At 35.3% G+C, this 21,647-nt stretch overlaps 1 protein-coding gene across 2 annotated transcripts in view; it reads left to right on the forward strand.

Moving 5' to 3' along the window:
- The window catches only part of CDH18 (cadherin 18), a 211,482-nt gene that overhangs the window by 182,803 nt on the left and 7,032 nt on the right, over positions 1-21,647 (forward strand). For both annotated transcript variants that reach the window (XM_088525032.1, XM_088525033.1), the window contains 3 exons: positions 134-270; positions 10,466-10,587; positions 15,905-16,022. In XM_088525032.1, coding sequence (XP_088381158.1) covers positions 134-270; positions 10,466-10,587; positions 15,905-16,022 — 377 coding nt within the window. The remainder of the gene's footprint in view (positions 1-133; positions 271-10,465; positions 10,588-15,904; positions 16,023-21,647) is intronic.

A 21,647-nucleotide genomic window follows, 5' to 3' on the forward strand; every position in this document is an offset into this window, starting at 1 on the left:
AGAATTTTTCTTAAGGTTCTATTTTAATTTGTAGGATTTTAGAGTATACAAGCAATATTCTTATGTAGATTTCTGTTATTTTGGATGAGATACAGCTCAACTGATATGTATTTGCTGTTTTATTTCTTCATAGATATTTCGTTGATCATAACACAGAAGAAGATAGGTATTTCACCATTGATGCTAGCACTGGGACCATCAAGACTGCCAAGATCTTTGACAGAGAGGAAACACCTTGGTACAACATCACAGTGGCTGCTTCTGAAATAGGTAAATAATATATTTGGCGCATAATTTTATGGAAAATCTTAAAAAGGAAAGGATTAATGTTTGATACCAAGAAATGCTGTCTTGGGACAGTAGGATCTTTTCAACACCAGCTTTTTTTTAACCAGCTTGAATAAAGGCAAGCTTTCTATGTGTATGTAATTTCTGTAATTCCACAAAACAAACAAACCCCTATATGCTTGTGTGATTCCATCTCTATAAATTTGCCACATTTTTCTTTACATGGTAGAAGGATGTCAGTTCACCCAGGAACATTTTCAGGCCATTCTGTGTCCAGTCTGTCCCATTTGTGTATCCTATTTCGTATATCTCAGAAGATAACACTGTATATTTGTATATCTATCTGAGAAACTCGTCCTTGCCTCTTGTATGTGCTATTAACATAGTATTAATGATTTGCATGTTAAATATAATTATATTAACTTACATCTGCTGCTGCTTAATGGTTGTTGGTTATCAGGGTGTTCTTATGGCCTTTTAGTAGTTAAATTACCAAGTAAAGCTTGAACAGGGAGGTTGGACTAGATGATCTCTAGATCTTCCAAACCCTCAAACGCAGTCCAGAAATGTCTTGATTAAGGAGGCCCAGGTGAATATTTTTATACCAAGCAGGCACAATTAAGAAAATAGTTTTAACAAATATGCATTTCAGGTTTTTTTTATTGAAGGGTCTTATTTTTGGCACAAAGGTTAAAAAAATCTCTATCTCAAGCAAACAAAAAAAAATCCCAAGTTGCATCAGTATATCCAGTTATGCCAAGTTCTGCTAGTGATACAGTCTTTCAAGGGCAATGATTTTGATCCAGAAACTGAATTACTTAATGTGTGTTTTCCTTTTTTTATTGTTTATTTTTTATTTTGCTTTTTGAGTATTCTGTCATTGCTGGATGATGCAATATAGTTTTTACCTGAAAAGTGCCACTGATGTTAGTGGCTTCCTTCTGCTTTCAGCTATTTCATTTCCTGATTAAAAGGGAATCTGGTTTTGCCACTATACTACTAGCATACACTGTAAGATTAGTAACACATACATATTTATAAGAGCAGCAGATTGGTTTTGATTAATATACTGGCTTTTGCAATTGAAATAAGATTTGGAGCTAAATAAATATCTGTTGTAAATAGTAGAATCTAGAGTCTTATAGTTGGTTCATAAAAAAAGGTAACCTGGTGAAATAGACAGAGAGTGCCCTCAGCAAGTGAGGTTTAATTATGAGCTACATTGGGACATACTGGAAAGGAGTAGTCACTAGACTTTTGGGGAAAACATCCAAACATAATTATTTTGCAGAAATAAAAAGCATTAAACTTCAATGTTGTTTTATCTACATTAATAGTCAAGTGAGTGAACACAATCCATGCTAAAAAAATATGCTTATGACTAAAATAAAACTGAATGAATAATCAGAATGAAATACCATATTTTTAAAGCATGGAAAGCACGGATCTTGCTTTTTCCCTTTGCATGTCTCCTTACTATTAAATTTGAGATTGGAGAGATAAGTAAATCTATAAAGTCAGTTTGATACAAGTTCTCATATAAAAAAGGAAGCGATAACAGTAAAGAAGAGACAGATGGATGACAGACTGACAGGCAGCATAAATGTTGAATAGCCTTCCCTTATGTCCACTTCTTCAATCATTTTCTTATATAGAACAATTAAAAAAATACAAGAATATGCAAGGCTCAGAAAGACTATGCTGCTTCAACAGTAAGAGGTGCTCTGATGAAATAACATTACGTTTGTGACTAGTTTCTTGGCATGTTTTCTTCTCTTTACTTAATGTTGCACTACATTGACACTTTTCCTTCTACTGCTTATCCTTTATGCAGCTATTTATAGCTATCCATACTTTATGTGAAGGAAATTTAGAATCTGTGTCATATTCTTATGCTCATACTTAAGATATGCTCATGTTTCAGACCTTTTATTTCCAAACCCTTCATAAGAAGTTTACATTCTCTGTGAGTGTCAGTGTGTGAAGTACTCTCTGCATTGATCAGCTGTCTCTGCCAAAATCGCTGAAAGTTCCACAACTTGCCTTTCTGGGAGTAATGCTAATGTAGTGATCAGTGATTTTTCAATTTATAGAAATGCAAGAGTTCTTTGCTAGGAGAATTGTATGATCCATTTTTTTCTTTAACATGCTGTGTTCTTCAACTGTAGGATACAGTGGGGATGAATATATCCTGGAGGAAATACCAGGGGACACCACTGCTGCTGTTGTTTTGCTCTGTTAGTACTAGTACTTACTGCAAAGTCCTTGTAATACTAGGAAGGGAGAAAGTTGGTAATAGTACTATATTTTTCATTAAAGGTTCTATAGATTGCTTTTGGGGTGGAGGAATGGACTGAAATTGCTGGATTAAAACTATGATATGAACAGGATTTAAAACTATGATTAACTTAGAATTATTTGCATTTCATTAACTTACTAGAATTCTTTGGAAAAGTTTATCAAATAATAATCAAAAGAGGAAAGGAGATAGATACAGTTCGCTTGTCTTTAGTGATGGTGTTTGATCAAGTCTTTGATAAGAGTAAGGGAAATAAAAAACAGAGGAAAAGGACAGAGTTTCATAAACGATGAAATAATGTATCAGAGAAAAGAAATACAGCCTTTGTGAATGGGAGTGGAAAAAGTTAAGGTGGAGCTGCTTTAAGGATTGATGTAGGATGGATATCAATTGAAATTCTTTATAATGAATCTTTATAATGAAAGAAATGGGCAGCAAGTGATTGATTGAGATTTCCAAACAACCCTTTTAGATGCTGAGAGTAAAGAAAATTGAGTGAAATTCATGCTTAGACTAAGGCATATTGAAGTACAGTCTACATAAATGAGCTATGAGAACAGTTAGTTCTAACCCTCTGAAAACTGCCTGAACAGCCTGGCCCAAAGTGTTGTGATGACTTTCCGAAATCCAACAGGGGACCAGTCACTAGTGGTGCCCGTCAGCGATTGCTTCTTGGAGCAGTATTGCTTAACTTCTTCATCAATGACCTGGGTGATGGGACGGAGCACACCCTCTGCAAGTTTGCTGGTGATAGGAAACTGGAAGGAGTGCCTGATGTACCAAATGGTTGCTCTGCATCCATATGAGAGCGTGTCTCATATGAGAAAGGGCGCAGAGAGCTGGCACTGTTCAGCTTAAAGAAAAGACTGGTGGAGAATCTTATCCATTGTATAAGTATCCGATGAGAGAAAGTTAGAAAGGGACAATTTCTTCTTAGTGGTACCCGAAGAAAGGACAAGAGCCAAGGAGCACAAACTGAGATGGAAGAAATTTTATTTAGACACAAGGAAGGATATTTTTACTGTGGCTGTCGTCAACCACTGCAAATTTTACCCAGAGAGGTTTTTCAGTCTGCTTCCTTAGAGATACTCAACTCCTGATGGGACAGAGCCATGAGCAGCGTGCTGTAGCTAACCCCACTTTGAGCAGAGGAGTTGGACCAGGCAGTTTCCAGAGATCCCTTCCACCTGCAACTATTCTCTGCGTGAGTGATTCTGTGATACAAAAAACAGTTGAAATAAATACACTGGAGAGGGGAAAGGATAACCGTTTTTCACAAGTGCTCATGTGTTCCAAAGAAAAATAAATGATTTTATAAATAACTGCGGGATGTTCTGTTAAGATTTCTCTCTAGTATATAGTAATACTGGTAAAAACATCAGCAAGAGAAATAACATCAAAACCCAAAGTCATAGCCAGTGCAAGAGAAAGAGAGTACTAAAATATAAATGAGTGGACCTCTGCAAGTTCCAAAGCCAGTTAGAAAAATATATTTCAAATTAGAAAAATAAGTATATACTCTGAAGCTTTCAAAACAGTGATGCAAGTTATGTATAAATGGATATGGATAATTTTTTTGTGGTCAATAAGAGGGAATAAAAGCTGAGGCACAGAATTAACAGTAATGAATGAAGGAATTCAGAGAATGTGTTGAGAATTAGACTGAGACTATCTTCCCACAGAAATTACAACTTAGAAGTAAAGCAAGAAAGGCTTTTTTTTTCAGAAAACTCATTTTGGGAAATAATTCTAACAACTGAACCAACTGTTTCTGAGATAGACAGAGCACAAATAGCTTCTATATATTTTGTCCAAATGATGTTAAGGCAGGAGATTACTGCAGTTCATAAAGTACTGGACATTTATAAGGATAATAATATCTCTGGTTGTAACATGAAACATGGTTTATCAGAGAGATATAAATGCTTATATCTCATGGCAGATTTAACCATTTCCATTTCAGGGATTTAGAAGATAATTTTGGAGGGGAGTTTTCCATATCTTTCTTTTGTGCAGCTAGTAATTACCACCATGGAAAATCTTTCTTCTTTCCTTCTGCACATACCTGTCTAAAACCAGTTTCACAGGAAAAGATATCAGAGTGCTGATGTAGAGCAACAGCTCCCTGGCAAAATATGCAGTGCCTTGTGATGTGGTATTGAAAGGATCCCAGGGAAACATAGTCATTACAACACCTACACAAGGAAAGACATTTTGATATATTTTGTTGAGGACCAGTCAAGTCTTATGAGAATTTAAAAATGTGAAAAAGTGAAAAATTAGAGTATATGGCAGGTATCTTATTTAACCAATCTGGTTAAAATCGTTGAAGTGGGTGCTCTACTTATAAGTAGTATATCATATTATATTGCCGTATTATATACAACCTATATATTGTGTATGCAACACATATCTAATATATAAATAGTAAATATATTTTTATCATTTGTAAGTCTTCGTGGAAACAGAAACTATGACACAGAAAGATAGAGTTACACAATTTGGAGAAAACAGAGTGCACAGAGAGAAATAATAATTCCTATCAAAATAAATAAACAGATGAAGTTCATTTCATGTTTTACAGTTGAATTTCAGCAGAACAGAGATGCTGTTATTATGTTCCTAAAATTTTGTGAAGAGATTACAATTTACGTTGCTTGTAGGCGTGCTAGATGAGACAGTCACATGGATAAGGAGAAGCAGAGATGGGGTGACAGTGTGAAGAGAATAAACCTGTTAATGCTATTGAGAGGCACATTGTTTTACTTTACTTTCACACTTTTACACAAGTGTGAAAACCAAAGCAAAAGCTACATACTTCATGTGTTTTTATTCTGAGACAGATTAAACAATACATGTACTGCCCGAAGGAAGTCTGTGGAGTAATATCTTCTTGACATGTATCATAAAACAATGAGAAAATAGCAAGAATTTTTATCATTTTGTTTTCTCACTTCAGACATTTCCCTATCAAAAATAGCTTTAATGACTTGTGTCAATTAGTTAAAAGTGAATTCAAATCCAACCATTTCAGAGATCTATCAGAAAGTACTACACATCAGAACAAAGTTTTGTGAAAGTGTTTTAATGTCTTAACTCTCTGTATAAGTGGACAGCAAGATAACTGTTCAATATTAGTGAGCTTTTTGCTTACTTTGTGCCTTAGTGATTTTTTCCATACATTTTTTCCATACATTTTTTCTTTATTAGTGAGCTTTTTGCTGGCTTTGTGCCTTAGTGATTTTTTTCCATACATTCTTCCATACATGTTTTCTTTATGGTGATATTTGGTTTGTAAGTTTTTTCTCAAAACTATTCTTTTTTAACAAACTCTGAAATACTGAAATTCACCCTATTGATTTAACATCAGTACAAGGAAATGTGATCTTATGACTTGTTTTGCTGCATTTGTGGTTATCTCTACAGAGAGATACTTTATAGAAACAGAGATTAAATTATCTTCCCCCTGCCCAGGCCAAGATCATATTCATGATTCATATTTGACCTCACCTGCATTGTACCTGCTAGCTCAGTTTCAGTACTTTTAGTACTGGTGCATTAATATTGTAGCATTTAGTATTGGTATATATTGTGGTATTTAATATTGGTACATTTTCAGATGTTGGTCAAGGTGCTCAATTTCCAGGAAATAATCTGTCACAAAGATATTTCCTACTTTCTCCCTAATGTGGACCAGATTAAAATAGATTTTTAAAACAAGGAGGTCTGAGTTCCAAGACTATTTCACTCGTGGTGCAGTGTCAAGAGTGAGAAACAATCCATGTATCCTGTCCAAGCCTTCCAATGATACAGAGTTTATTTCCAGCTCTGGCAAGTTGAATACCATAAAATCACAACATAAAATCACCATAAAATTGCAATAATCTGATTTCTAGCAAAATCTGTCATTCCTTTAAATGTACTTACGAACTAAATGTAGCAAGACTGCAAAAAAAATATTAAAAAAAAAAGTTTTCTAAGGGCAGCTCATTCTTCATCCTGCTCAAGAAGTAGTGCTGAGCTCCTAATTCCAAGTTCAAAGCTTATTTCCCTGTTGGTCTTGGTTTAGTCATTGGCTTCTAGGCATGATGGATTTTCTTCTCCTCTGTTCCTTTGGGGAAGGGTCTGAGAAGGTATTCCTACGTCGTCATCTGAAGGTGGTATAGGGTATGGCTCTTCCTGACCTCTCCTGGTGTTCCAGTTGGGCCTGCATTTGACCAAGTTCATTCGCCTGCTCCTCTGGGCTCTGATAAATGCAATGTTCCTGGTGATGGTAGCTACCAAGGAGGACCATTTCTTCTTTGGGATCCTGTGACATTTCCCTGTTCAGGGCTCTGTAAATCAGTGCCAGAATCTGAAATGGACACATTACTGGCCACAGAACCAATAAGAGTTTGTAGTGCCCTGCTTTATTCAGGAGATGAGCACCAGTGTTGTCTATGGGCTGTAAAGTTTTGCTTCCATTAGGGCAGAGCGAGTTGCCAGCTTGAAAGTGCTGAATGTTTTAACTCTGCTGCAATGCTATTATTGCTAGTCTTGCTCCTGTTGCTGATGATCCAAGACAAGTGCAAATGCCTCCAGGTTTGTGTTCATCAATAAAAAGTAAATTTTTTACTGTAGGAAAAAATAAAAATCTTTCCTAGCCAGCTTTAGATAACAACATTTTAGAAGAACTCACTGTCTTAAAAAGGCAAAGCAGAGTGTTAACTTATTATTAGATTCTGGATATTTTTTACATTATTAGCAAAGTTGGTTATCACATACAAATCATTCTGAATGAGTTCTGAATTTCTGAATATTGGCATTCACACTTTTATACAAAGCATTCTTCTGTTATTTTAGTTATGAGTATATAGTATATTTTATCCTCACTATATCTGTATTTAGTCTTCTAATATATCAGAACTAATCACGTAAGCTTATTAGGTAAAAAAAGTGCTTTCTACTTCTTTGGTGAAAAATTCTGGAATAGATAGTTGGTTGCACATCCTAAACATTGGCGTGCCTTCAAAAGCTGTCACAAGCAAACAGATTATAACTGTTGCAGTGATTATGATCAATAGTTAATAGTAGTGAAGAAAATCATAGGACACATTAGTTATGTGTCCTAAACTGTGTAAAGATTTTTGTTTTAGATTGAACCTGGATTCATGTCTAAAATGATTCCATTTCAAAATCCTTCACTCTGTTTAAAATGACCTGCTTATTCAGACTTACCGTTTAATAAAATATTCGCTCAGTTTAACTATACAGTCTCATGTAAAAAAAAAATAGTTAATGTCAGGACAGTTATTCTGGATGTCACTCAAGTTAGGTCCTATTTTTGTTAAAGTGCATGAGAATTCTGTTAGTATAAAAAGGAGTTTCTGACTTCAGAAGTTGTATTAAAAGAAAGCTTTTGTCCTAAATAGCGGTTTTGAAGTTTGCACACACAAATTAATTGAAGAGGGAATTCAAGATTCCAAATTGGCTCTTGATAAGGGCGTGTATAAGTTCACAGAGGACTTGCTGGTTAAGAGACTGATACTCAGTGAAATTGATTTGCTTTACAAATATTTGGTATTCATGCTGAAGAACTATTTATTCTGAGAAAAGTCTTCAAGCGTAAGAAAGCAAGCCCCTAACGTAGGTGAATCAGAACAATTTCTGCTTCAGTTATCGTTTAAAACAGTGAGCATTCACTTCAAAAAATCTGCTCTGGAGGCGTAATGCTAATAGGATACAGAATGAATCTGGTTGTTTTATAATGCACAGGCCTGAGATATATGTCAACACTGATTATCCCAAAACTGGAAATCTGCCAACTACTGCAAGAAATGTGTCTAATTAACAAAAATAGGCTATTAGCAGGAAAAGTTATTAAAGGAGTTTGTAAGATGCAGGTGAGTTGTGCACCTTCAGAAGGTTGGTGTTTAGATTTGTTTTATAAAAATAAACGAAAAAACCTAAAATCAAATATGGTTTTAAGAGGTCTCATAATTTGTTCTTACTCTCTTCCGCTCTTGTAAACTGTGCTGTCACCTTGCATACACATTGATTTAGTGTACACAGTCTGACAAACTTCAAGACTGGTATGGTAAATGGTGTTAATACTTTCCTTATTAGCATTTTGTAATGAGTGGGCTGTCATGGTGAAAATTTGCCTGCAAAGGTCAAAGATCCCATGAGGTAACTGCTTCAAAAAAGATGCCAAAAATACCCTTGTGTTAAGAACTTTTTTCAGACTGGTAAGGAATTCTTTGTACTGTAAAACAGCTATGGGAAAAAACAAAGATAAATTCTCTGAATCAGACAATGAAAATAATGCAAGTTTAGCATGGGTTAAGTAGATGCCACTGTGTAGCACTGTCGGGCCAAGAGGTCACTGTTTAAGGTGGGACAAAGGAGCGTGACACAGTATACTGAAAGAAAGGAAGCCAGCTGTTTTGTCATCTGTTGGAGTGAAGTGTTTGATTTGGTTTTTCTAGTAACTACTCCAGATATGCCATACCTGGGGAACAGCTAATTCTCTCTGGTAACCTCTACCCTATGCTCTTCCTGCCTTCTCACGCCTTTCCTCTTAGACGTAGCATCCCCTTCCAGCCTTGAAGCTGACTCTGCTCTGAGGCAAGGACTCCAGAGGTCAATTCCAGACAAAATTTTTCAGAGATCTTACGACTCTATAATAATTGCTTTTTTTTTTTTTTTGGAAGCAACTTCTTCTGGCTTTCTCTAGTCCTAGAATCTTCATTTTCCCCACTAAAGTTAATGAATTGCTCCCAAATTGATTTATTCCTCCTGTTATCTCTACGTTCTGTCTCCTTGGAGTCCTTTCCTATGTTTCCCCTTGGTCTGCTTTGTCTCCCTGCTTTAATTTATAGCACTTTCTTGTTTGCATACTTCACAGGTTGTGTGCAGGAGACTCCTGAGTGCCAAAAGAGCTCCAGAATAAGGCTACTTTGAGCTGTAGATTGTGTTCAAATAAACTATCAGATATTTCTTGAGGTCAGGTCCTGTAATTGTTATTATAAGATTATCGTATCGTCTGATTGCAGTGACAGAGGAAGTTAAGGTAAATAAGATGACATCTAAGGATGTCAAGCCTTGGCCTTTCATGAGCCTGCTTTAGCTCCTTGGTCGATATGTTGTGATAATATTCATAGTCTTGAGTCAAGCTAAAAATACTAACATTCAAGGAAAATTTCAGCAAGAAAATGTAATTCACAAGTCCATAGTGTCTTCCAAATGTGTTTGTATAACTTGACTTTGAATTAATAGTAATGTTAATTGGGAACAGAGATTTCCTATCTAATATAAATCACATTTTTCTGATTGCTATTTTGATTTCTGTTCCTGGATCCTGGATTTTTGCAGCCAAAACTAGTCTCTCATTAACTATTCTGTGTACAACTTGTGAGGAATCTGGAGTGAAGCTTGGGAAAATGGGTTATATGTGGCCGTGCATTAATATTTTCTTATTATTTTATTTTGTTTCCTAAAATCTTTGAGGGGACTGAGGAAAACAAGATGTTTACTGTTATTTAATACTGTGGTGATACTTTCACATTAATTACAAAGCATTTGATCTTATCTTACCATAGAGTGTGGCAGTATGTGAAAAACTCCAACAACTTCCACTTCAGTTCCAGAGTAACTTGTATTTTGTTGATATAACTGTGACTTAAGATGCATGTTATGATTTCCTATTCTGTTTTTTTTTCCAAAACACTTAACAAAGCTCTACAAACAGCATTTTTATGAACTCCTTGCTACCTGAAGTTCTACAGTTGTATTCAGTTCTCATCCAATTGTTGTCTTAAGAAAAACATGCTTAGATTGAGAATGTCCTTGATTATGGAATATTTCAAAAGGCTTAATACCCCCTTGTGTATTTTACAGACAACCCTGGGCTAGTGAGCCATGTTCCAGTTGGCATTAGAATCCTGGATGTCAATGACAACCCTCCAGAGCTCGCCAGAGAGTATGAGATAGTGGTCTGTGAGAATGCAAAGCCTGGTCAGGTAACTGTCACAGTTATCTTTATCCCAGTGAGAGAGATGAATGATTTTATTTCTGTTAATGCCACATCTGTAACATTTGATCAGGTAATATGTAAGAATGATAATTCTTCTTAATTACATTTTTATATGTCACATTATTTTTTTTAGTAGTATTATACTGAAGGAAGTAAACCTGGAATTTGTTCCAGATATCTATCTTGTTGTGAAAAAAAAAATCTTTCTTCAGTGAAAATGGTTAAATATTAATCTTGTCACATAATAGAGATCTTGTAAAGCCACTATCCTGAACAAAACGGATGAAGATGTAACATCTCTCACTGAAGTTGCCATGTCATGGCAAGGTTTCATATATACCTTAGGGCAATGGCAGATTAACATGGCTAGAGTCCATGCCTGTTGATAGCTCATAAGAGCTTGTATGAAAAGTCATGGTAAAGGTGAACCTGTTTGTGCAGGCTCACTGTACAAAAGATGCTGAACAAATTTTCACAGCTATGAGGATTCTGAGGATCAAAGTTGAGACTGGATAACAAGATAACATCATCTTTTGTCATCGCTGCACTTCATTGCTGTCAATGGTTGGACAGTTTAACTTAGCTCCTTTGCTGTTTTGCCAAGGTTAAGCTTTTAGTTCGCATTTGATGCTATCTGAACATTATTACATAGTTCATAGGTTGTAGTTGTGAGCTCATATCTTTCTTAAGGAAGACATTATTAATAATTGTTTCCTCATGAAATGTTTAAAATAACTGTACATAAATGCCAGGTGGAAATGTTGCATTTTATGTGAGGATATAAAAATGCTGTCCTGTATCAGACAAAGGCTTTCCAAATTATCTTGCTTCTAACAGTGGCCAAGAGTTTTCAAGCTTAGAGAACAGTGTAAGAACAGGGCAAGCATATGTGCTAGTTCCTTCATGTATTACAATGGTTTCAGATCGTTTGCAGATTACTTCCCAATTCTGATCTACGTGTGATTTCTGTATTTTTAATAATCCTCTCACATGAATCTACCTAGCTTCACTTTGGACAGATAAAAGCTTCAGATACCTGCTGCGTCTTACAGCAAGGAATTTACAGATTACTTGTTGGCTTCAGAAAGAGCACTTTCTTGTGTTTATTCTAAAACTTCCCATACTGCCTTCATATGGTATTTACTAGTTCCTGTGTTGGAAGAGACAGAAAGCAGTTGATCACTATTTATCAATCACCATGCTATTCATGAATCTCTAGCATATCTCACCTTACCTGTCTATTGTTCAGATTGAAGAGTTCTACTTAGATGGAGAGGCCATGATAGAGACATTGTAGAACTTTAATGATGCTGCTTGTCCTTGTCTAAACTTTCTCCAGCTCCTCTCTGTTTGCCTTGAGGAGCAGAAATCAAGATTCAGATAGGTAGTTTTTGTCATTTCTTACCATAGTTTATACTTTATTGTATATGATGGTCTCTACTTTGTTCTCTAGTTAGTACTTTCATCATAATCCCTAACAGTGGATTTGCTTTTTATGCCCTAATAAGCACTGAATGAACAAAAACACTTGTCAGAATGGCACTATTAGTGGTGACAGTCAGCTCAGAAATCATCATCACATATGTGAAGTTAAGGCTTGCCATTATGTATACTAAATTTCACCTCCCTCAGTCTGGCTACTGAGTATTAGGTCTTGACTGTCAGCCCTGCTTTTTCTCTGCATTGAATAACTCTGACCAGCAAATGGTCCAGCTTAAATCTCTGTGGAATGCCTTTCAATGTGGGAACACACCATTTAGAAAGGAGACCCCTATTTACTATTTTGTAAGCAATTACTTGAGAAAGGATCTTCTCTCTTATCTTATAACTATATAGTTTTCTAAGGAGCTCTTACTCAGAGGTCTTGCTGAAAATCTTTCTGAATACCTCAAGTATAAGAAAACTTGTAAAAGACCAATTATTTAAAAATGCGTGGTTCTCTTTGAACAATAATTGCAGTTGGTATCAACATATTATTATCTTTTAAAATTTATGTACTTTAAAGACAATACATATCTTGAATAGACACGCAACAAAGCTGATGCAGAAATGCTGTGTTTCCCTTGGGTTTTTTGAGTCACTAATGCTTCCTACCAGCAAAGTTTTAACTGTCCAAAAGTAGTTTGTATATGAAACTTGAAGGGGGGGACATTTAAAGGTTCAGCCATGTTTTCTTGTAACAGTATTTACTGCTGATTTGTATCTGCGTTGTGTTTCTGGAGCTGTTCTTACTGCGAATGATTCTGTGACCTCTGCAGCATTGCAATTTAACACTCAAGATTAATACTGCTGTGAAAGGCTCTATAAGCAGGGGAGCTTGATAGGAATGCTTGGATCAGCATCTTGGTGTATATCTAAACTAGCAGGACTGCATTATGTATGTCATCATATAGCACAGTAAAGCTTCAGAGAGGAGTGTAATATCATTGTGCTGTACAAAAAAAAAAGGCAAATCACAAGAGTATATGGCCCTTGCTTGAAAGATCTTACTGTCTAGCTTAGGAAAGGAAATGAGAGTGTTCAACAAGCGTTAAGGAGGAAGAGATAAACAAGAATAACAGAATATGACAACTGTTGCATATGCTAAGAAGTGTGCCCAACTGAATGGTTCTGAATCACTGAAAAGACAGTATTTACTCTGATTTATCCATCATGGTGTGAGAATGATTCAGAAGATAGATAGATCACTAAAAACAAATTCCATCAGGTACGGTGGGTTCTTAGAGCATTTCTACTTGACTAGTGCTTGTTATTAAGTTATTAGGCATCCAGCCTGCCCTGAACTGACCTCTAAAAGTTCTTATTTCTTTCCCCAGGAGGTCTAGGGAGACTAGCTGCCTCCCTGCAGCACTTAGGGGTCTTTTTTCCCAGAGCTCAGTTTCAAAATTATTGTGTGCAGAATAAAGTGATTGTTTGCTTTTGAAAGACTTTCTGCATTTTATTGCTTATTTATTTTTGTAAAGAACATCTATGGAGAGGATTTAATTTCACAGCCTTTCTTTACTGCTTCCTTTTCTCTCCAATTTATTTGCTTAAAAAAAAGGCCAATAAAACTTAAGGAAGTGTACTTAAATGAAACCCCTAGGGCATCTAAACTGGAAAATGCTAGTGAGAAGACAATCATTTCAACGTTTAAGTCATACTTTTTTCCTTTAGCAGTCACCTTGTTGAGAAAATACATTCTGTATCCAGATGAAGCATAATAGATATTACATCCTCATGTAAATTTACTTAATTACTGATTCAGGTCTGACATGGATCTGAGTAGAAATTAGTGCCTCTCCTGTTTCCTATTCAGTTAGTCCTTCTACCTTATTGAGATTCTTTCATGTATTTAAAAACAAACCATAAGTCTTCATTTTCATCCCTTTGCTGTCAGTGAGCTTTACCACAGTTGAGGATCTGTGTCTATATTCTTGTTTTAATCAGCTTTGGTAAAGTTAATGCCTGTTAATAAGCAAATAGTTAGTTGGTTTATTATTAAAGTGTTAACAGTACATTTTGATGTTAAGAGAATGCACACACTTGTTTCAGATGTCTGAAAAGCTGAAAAGACTTCATTGAAATCTTCTCCCTAGAAACCATGAACCTTTATTGAGAAGTTTCAAGTACATTTTAAAGCTAGTAGACTGCATAGGGGCCTTGATCAAAGGTGTTTTTCTTTTTTTTTTCTTCAAAATGGCATGTTTTGATGCAAGATGCTGTAAAATGTCACTGAACGCTTTATATAACATAGGGCAACAGGACAAAAGTTTATCTACAAGCTTGTCAAAGAAAAACTGAAAGTGCATGGCAAAATGACATTTTTTCACTGATAAACAATGCTGAAGATTTCTAAACTATTTAATAAAATGCTTTTTTTCCTAAGATCGCTTATCTGAATTTTAGACAAATTCTGATAATACTTATCAGTATTTTTAGTAGTTGTGTTTCAAGAAGGCTCACTTAAAAATATTCTTTTTTCAGCTACCCTTTTTATCTTGCTTTGACTCATATCATCTCAATATTAACTGAATATGTGTATTTAAGATGTTCTTGTATTTCTGGTTTTATATGTTGTTTTTTTTTCTTCCATCTTTTCAAAATTTGAAAGAGAGTGATTAGCTTATACCAAAAATTCTCACCAAAGCTGCCGTGCCTTTGACAAACTTCAAGATTTTATTTCAGATATGCAAAGGCTTGGCAAAAAAAAATATCATGGCAAACCTTAAAAATACTCTTAGCAGCATAATTATGAGCAATATTGCTAACTTGTTCAACAGTTTCAGGTATATATGGTCTATAATCTAGTCATTCGAGTTTGCTTGCTTCAAAATGTTTTTTTTTTTTCTTTTTTTCTTCACTTGTCTGAGTATAGACTGAGAACTGTGTGTTGTTTTCTAATCTGAAAATAGTCAGGACCACATAAGCCCTCACTGTTTACATTTTAGGTTTGGTCCAGGTAGGATGTTCAGTCGAACACTGAACAGAAAAAAAATCTCATGATCTCTCTCTCTCCCCCTTCTAATTTTCCTTGTCAGGTTTGCGCAATGGTCTGCTTCATATTCACTGGATATATCACAAAAACATCCTTTATTAAACTCTACTTTGGCACTTCCAACTTCCATGCTCAGCATCAGTGTATAGTCAGAGCTGTTGCTTTGTCAAACGTTCCAAAAACTTAGCTCATTTTTAGTTGAATTTAAAATTTAAAAATCATCAGAGCTTTTGAAAGGTTTTACCTTTCAAAATGCCTCTGCAGTACACAGTTTCTACATTTGGTTCCTTCTGGGCAAACGAAGAGTGGCTGCTGTTCTTAATGTTCTGTTCTCTGACAATTTAAAGCTGATTCCTAAATTTTAAATGGTGAGCTGGTATTACATGTTGATGATTTCAGTTATTATTTTTTCTTTAACAATATTAATCTACATCTAATTATTTTGGAAGCCAGAAAATGATACTCTGTGTAGACTTAAGGTGTTCACGCTCAATTTTGGCTCTATAAAAGTGCATGTTTAGACATAACTGTAATTCTGAAAGTCACCAGGAAGCAATGTAGATGATGAAAAAAAATGTACCAGCTGACCATATTAGAATGTCAGAAAGTATAGATGTTTTAAATTATTTTATCTACCTCTACAGCAAGGTTCCTAAAATATTTCATGCTAGAGAAACCAGGCTAATGGGCCAGTCATTTCACAGGTTGAATGTGGCAGCAGTCAAGGAGAAAATTAAAATAAACTGAGTTTGAAAATCCTGCCGAGGTTAGGAAATACTTGGTCAAGTTCAAATTTCAACACATTCACTTTCAATTTTTATTTCAGGTAATTCAGACTATTAGTGCAACCGACAAGGATAACTCGGCAAATGGTGCAAGATTCCATTTTTCTCTTGATGAAGGGCTTTCTATGAATCCCAACTTTAGTCTAAGGAACAATGAAGGTAAATCAAAGCTATGAATCTGCAAGAAAAGAGTCTCTGCTTTGTCTGGGATGTTTCGTTGAGCAGATCAATTTCCATCCTTGTATTTCTACACAGAAGGGGAAAACTGTAATCTCTCGTCACTGAACTGGCTGATAGGAGGCACATGGTGATGTATACAAAATTTTGCAAACTGTGAATAATCACGTATTCTCTTCCTTTTGTAGGTATATATATCTTTAGCATTTATACATCATGTTTTGAGTCTTTTTGGATACATTCAGGAATGTCTTTAAAAGTAGGTTAATGAAAGTATGCTGGCATTTTGGTGGGTACAGGCAAGTTAATTGCCCCTTGAAAACGACAAATTAAGATTTTAAGAGGCATAAAAGCTTGAATTCATGCTTGCCCTTACTGGTTGAATACCAAGAGTATATTTGCCAGTCCTTCCTGGGAGATAATGTCTCTTTGTATCCTTCCTAATAAAATATACCTAAAAATCAGAAAATCATAGCAAATAGGCCCGGAGGGAAGAGTGCCTTCAGAGTCACCTAGCCAAGTCTTTTTGAACATTTCTTAAATGAAAGAACCATCTAGCCTTTCTAAATCACCAGATTGTACCTCACAGTCTTGTTGAAGATTGCTCCATGTTTTCCACTTCACAACTTGATGAAGATGAGCGTGAACTTTAAATGTTCATGTACTGCTTTCATTTATTTTCATTTTTTCATTGAATAGGTGGCAGAGGGAGGAGGAGCTGTATGCATGTAGGTAGAGAAAATCAGGTTTATTTTGCAGTTATATTTTTGCATTTGGTCCATGGTATACCTTCTGACAGCTTATAGCCGGTGTGCAATGATTGAGAAGCATTAAATTCATCATTGTATCTGTGACACATATAGTGATTTTTAGATTATTCTTGATAGATATTTTCTGCACTATTTTTAAAAATCTTACAGGGAACCTTTCAGGACATTGCATAATCTTCCTGGAGAACCTGTTCCAAGGTTAAGTTATACATTCATTTAGAAAGAAAAATTTTAGCCAACAAATGTTATTTGTTCGGATATTTTCTTTGCTGTTCCTTTTTACTTCCCTAAGCACAGTGAGTGCTGGGTTTACTACCAACAGCTGAAGTCAGCATGTAGAGTATCCTAATTTATATTTTGTAGGGGAGGGTAAAAGAGGGGCCCAGACTCTGATAGTTATCCTTTAAAATTAAGACCTACTGCGAATTTTGTTTATCTAAAGAAATTTCAAAGAATGCACTTTCTCTAGCTGCTTGCATAGAATTACTGTATTTACCAAAACCCTAGAAATGTGATTTTCATTTTTTTCCTTATAGTTGATATAAAGACATTTTAACACAAATCATAGAAAGTAGTTTAACTGAGCAAACAACTAGAAAACTTAAAATTGCCACTGTTTTACTCAATACATGACTTTTGGATTGTGTTGTTTAAACATTGCCTTTTATTGAGATGTTTTCTTTACGGTACAATCTATATGTAAAATATGAGTGAAGCACTTGTAAAGTGTGTTGCCAATTCCAATTTTCTGGCATTTACTACTTTCATGTTTATCATCTATTCCTATTCATAAATAGAATTTCTCTTGCTTTCTAGTCTTTGAAATAGATGAGAGATGATGGGGAAAAAAAGTCATTTATGTCCATTACAAATTTGCACTTCAGAAAAATCAAGTTTTTGAGGATCAGCTGCTAAAAAAGAAAAACAAAAAAAAAATCCTTGAATGCTCTTAGCATGTGCTAGCCACTATTTTTTTTCCTTCCTGTTCTTCTTTACAATTTTAAAGAGAAAAATAAAAGAGACAGATTATGATACCTTTTTTCCCTACTGGCTAGTTGTTATCCCACAGTATGTACTATGATTCTGGGTGAGGTTTTTCGTCTACTGACAAAGCACTGTTTAGAGAAAGCAAGTATGTAAGAGCATGAACAAAATATTGTGGTATCCATACACATGTAAACAGAAAAGAACAAGAGTGGTAATAAAATTTCTTTGCTATACAAGGAAAATACACTAAGTTGCAATCATTCCCTGAGCTCTGCTGTTCTAGAAAGCAAACCCAGGTAAGATGCTTCTTTGTTTGCCTGGGATTTGTACTTATGATGGCTTTTTAATGAAAAACAACACTTTTGACAATTTATTTTGTTCAGCAAAATGTTGCAATTTTAATTAAAACCTGAGCTGCCAAACACTCGTGTAATTTGGAGGTGCTTTAATACTGCAGCTCAGATGCTGCATATCCCAGTTCTTCTTGGTTGACTGTCTTCCTTTAACTTTGTTTTTAAAGATGTTATTATAGATAATTTGGAAACCCTTTTCACTGTGTAAGTGTATAGATATGTAAGTGTTGGGAGGAGCTCTATGTGTGGGTATGTGAAAGATGTCTTAAATACACCGCTTTAGCATAATCTAATATATGTTTCGAATGTCCCACTTAAAACTTGTGAGGGCAGTATAGACTAAAAGAATCTTCCATCAGGAGAAAGATGAAAGGACCTATTCATAACAGAGCTGTTTGTTTGAAAGTATTCAGTTATGGAATCATACCTTTTTATGCTGAAAGAAACATGTATTTTTCCAGATGTTTAAGGAATAACTAATATATTTGTCAAACTGTGTTAGCTTGATAGCTAACAAAAGCTAGCCCCAAATACTAACTTACAGATGCACACATCTGCATCATCTCTCTTTCTCTCTTTCTGTCTCTGAGTTTAAGAAATCCCCTCTTTCTCCCTGTTTTCTAACTTAACTAGCGATCTCCTGCAAAAGTTACAGCATACTCTTCAGGCAGTTGGGAAAAGATTGAACCTCCAGGGGAGAGTTAGCTTAGATTTGAGAGAGCATTTATGCTTTTTAAATACTGCAACACAGGGTTTTGCTGGGGATTTTTTTCCCACAAGGCATGCGGTTTGTACTGCATGCTCCAATGACTCTTGCAGATTTGCTGGAATAAAAGTTTTGTTGCAGAGGCTGTATAGGGTCACCCAGCTGTGCCAATGTGATTTTTGCAGATGCAAAGGACAGAAACTAACTTAAAAGCCATATACAGTAACAAGTGGAAAGCTTGGTTTTCTAGGGTAATGTTAGACAGCTATTGCAGAGGGAGACAGTTATCTTTCTCCAAACCGTGACCATCTTTGTTTGCATCTTTTTTGAATAAAAATGTTGAATCCAAGGTTCACCAGAAGGATTAGTTAGTGCATAACATATGGGTTCTATATTTTCAGTGGTGCTACTTGTTGACGTTTCACAAACCAACCCATAAGCAAATAACTATGTTTCAGGACTCAAGAGTCTGCTATAGTGCTTTCCATTTTTGCTGCCCATGGAACTAGAAAGAAAGCCAATTGGCAATAGCTTTGGAATAGCAGCAAAGAAAAAGTATTTCCTGGAGTTATGAGTAAAAAGATGAAAAAAATGCATTTCAGTGCTGTCCTATATAAACAAATCAAAACTATTCTCATTCAGAAATACAAGACATGAAAATCATTTCAATTTTTTTAAGGTTTTAATTAATTATGACTTTTCAAAAATATATGAAAGTTGAATTGCTGATTTAAGCAGAGCTGAGAAGCAAATTAAAACATGCCTAAAGCTATAAAGAGATATTTTTTTTTGCTTCCATTTCTCTTTTTGCCTGCCTGTAATGTATAATGTGTCAAAAGAATTCTCGAATTGTGAATAATAAATAAATTAGTATCCTCTAAAGTGCTCTGGTAATCACCTTCTGTGGTGTTATCATTGTATCTCTTCTTTGATTTTTCTTCATTAGTTCAGGATCTCAATATAAAAAGGCAGGGATGATGGGAAAGAGGAATGTGATAACAGCCTTGTGTATAGTTTGCAGTCTGGTTTCGTAGTTCATTTTTAGATGAACTAGTCTGCTTCATTGGACATATGCAGAATTTCCTATATGTAAGCTCAAACCCAGCTGAGATGAATCTTAAGTTCTGATTTGTCATGTTTACAAAGGGCAGCCCAAATGTGAAAAAGTTTAACAATCATGAACTGGGGCAATGTGCACCACAGGGAATGTGATAAATTTTGTTAACCTACATTGGAGCTGTTAATTTTCCCGTAGAAAGCAAGGCCTTCATCTCCATCAAGTCCTCATTCTTATCTTACTTCTCAGAGACAAAATTCACAGTTGAAATCCGTAGAGGAATAAAAAGAGTTCTTCTTCTGGGCCTAGCAGGATCATGTCCATAGTTGTTATCTAATTCTATTGTTGCCCTTCTGTACACCTGCCTCTCCTGCGTATCTGCCGTATCAGTTTGTAGGTGTCATACACTACCCTCCTCTCAACTAGCTTAGTTCTTTAAAACCCTTTCCTAGGTTGTCAGTATCTGCCTTTGTATTCAGGTGTCTTTAACTTGGATAGTTTGTGATATTTTCTTATTTAATACTAGGTTTCTTGTCATAAAAATAGCTCTCTCACTTCCCCTCTCAGCGGGTCTTCCAACAGTTTTTGATGAGGAAAGTGAACCATTTAATTAAAGCATAGAAAGTTAAAAGACATCAGAATAACTGTCAGGATGCAGATGAAACTGCAATTTGGCTGAACTTTTATTATTTCTCCATTTTGCTAGTATACTCTTCTGTTGCCCTCAAGAGTAGAACTCTGGCAATGTCATAAGAGACGTGATTTCTATTTGATGCCAATGTCCTTACCTTAGGTCATTGGCCACTATCCTTGTTTCTCAGTGACTCAAAAAAATCTTAGTCTCTTCCCCTCTCTGTACATCTCATTTGTAAAGTATCTTAAAAGATTTAATGAGGAAGAACACCATGTAAGAGCTAGGATTCTTTTCCTACCCTCTGTGTAACTTATTATTGCAGTAGTGAGAAATAGAATTGTTGATGATAATGGGAACAGGGAATTTCTGAACTAGTACCTAACAGCTTATGACCCTACTTTTTACTTGTGTGCAAATTTGTGAAATTGTATTGAGGGAGAAGTTTTACTTGTTTTCTTTGAGAAAGTTTCTGGTTGTGTTTGTTACAAAATCTCCTCCATGTGTGTAAAGAAAAGTCTATTTCTACCAAACTCTAGCTGTTACTCAGAGAATACAAACACCACAAATTAACCATGATCCCATTTATTTCGATGCCATTATATAAGTGGAAAATTTGATTCCAGCTGTATTTTGGCTGAAGATTGTCTCATATTAATATTTACTTTTACAATGTCAAAATACTGCTAGAAACCAAGTCTTATTTTGTCCAGTTTTTCTTTGTAACATGCAGCATAAAAATGCAGGTTTCATGGGTGAAATTGTCCCATACACACACTATGCATGTTTTAAATGCAGCTCTTTCAAGATTTCTTCACCGTAACCTCAGAATTGTCCACTTAGTCTGTATTGTCAAGCAGATTTTTGTTTCATTTTTCTTTTTGATTTTTTTCTTCATAATATTTTCCCCATCTGTCCACCGTTATGCTTATAGCATATCAATGCTCACCTCTCCATGTTCATTCCTTAGCAGCTTTGCCACTAATGTTTTGTGCCTGAATCCTTCATTACTGCTCAGTTGCTACAAAAGTCATCTGTGACTTCAACCTTGCTTGCTCAGTTTTTCTTCAGTATAATAGGTGTATGATGCTGTTCTTTTCAGC

Source organism: Tinamus guttatus, unplaced genomic scaffold, assembly GCF_059628265.1.
Source record: "Tinamus guttatus ecotype Peru unplaced genomic scaffold, ASM5962826v1 Tinamus_guttatus_pri_ptg000222l, whole genome shotgun sequence".
In the NCBI taxonomy this organism is placed as follows: Eukaryota; Metazoa; Chordata; class Aves; order Tinamiformes; family Tinamidae; genus Tinamus; species Tinamus guttatus.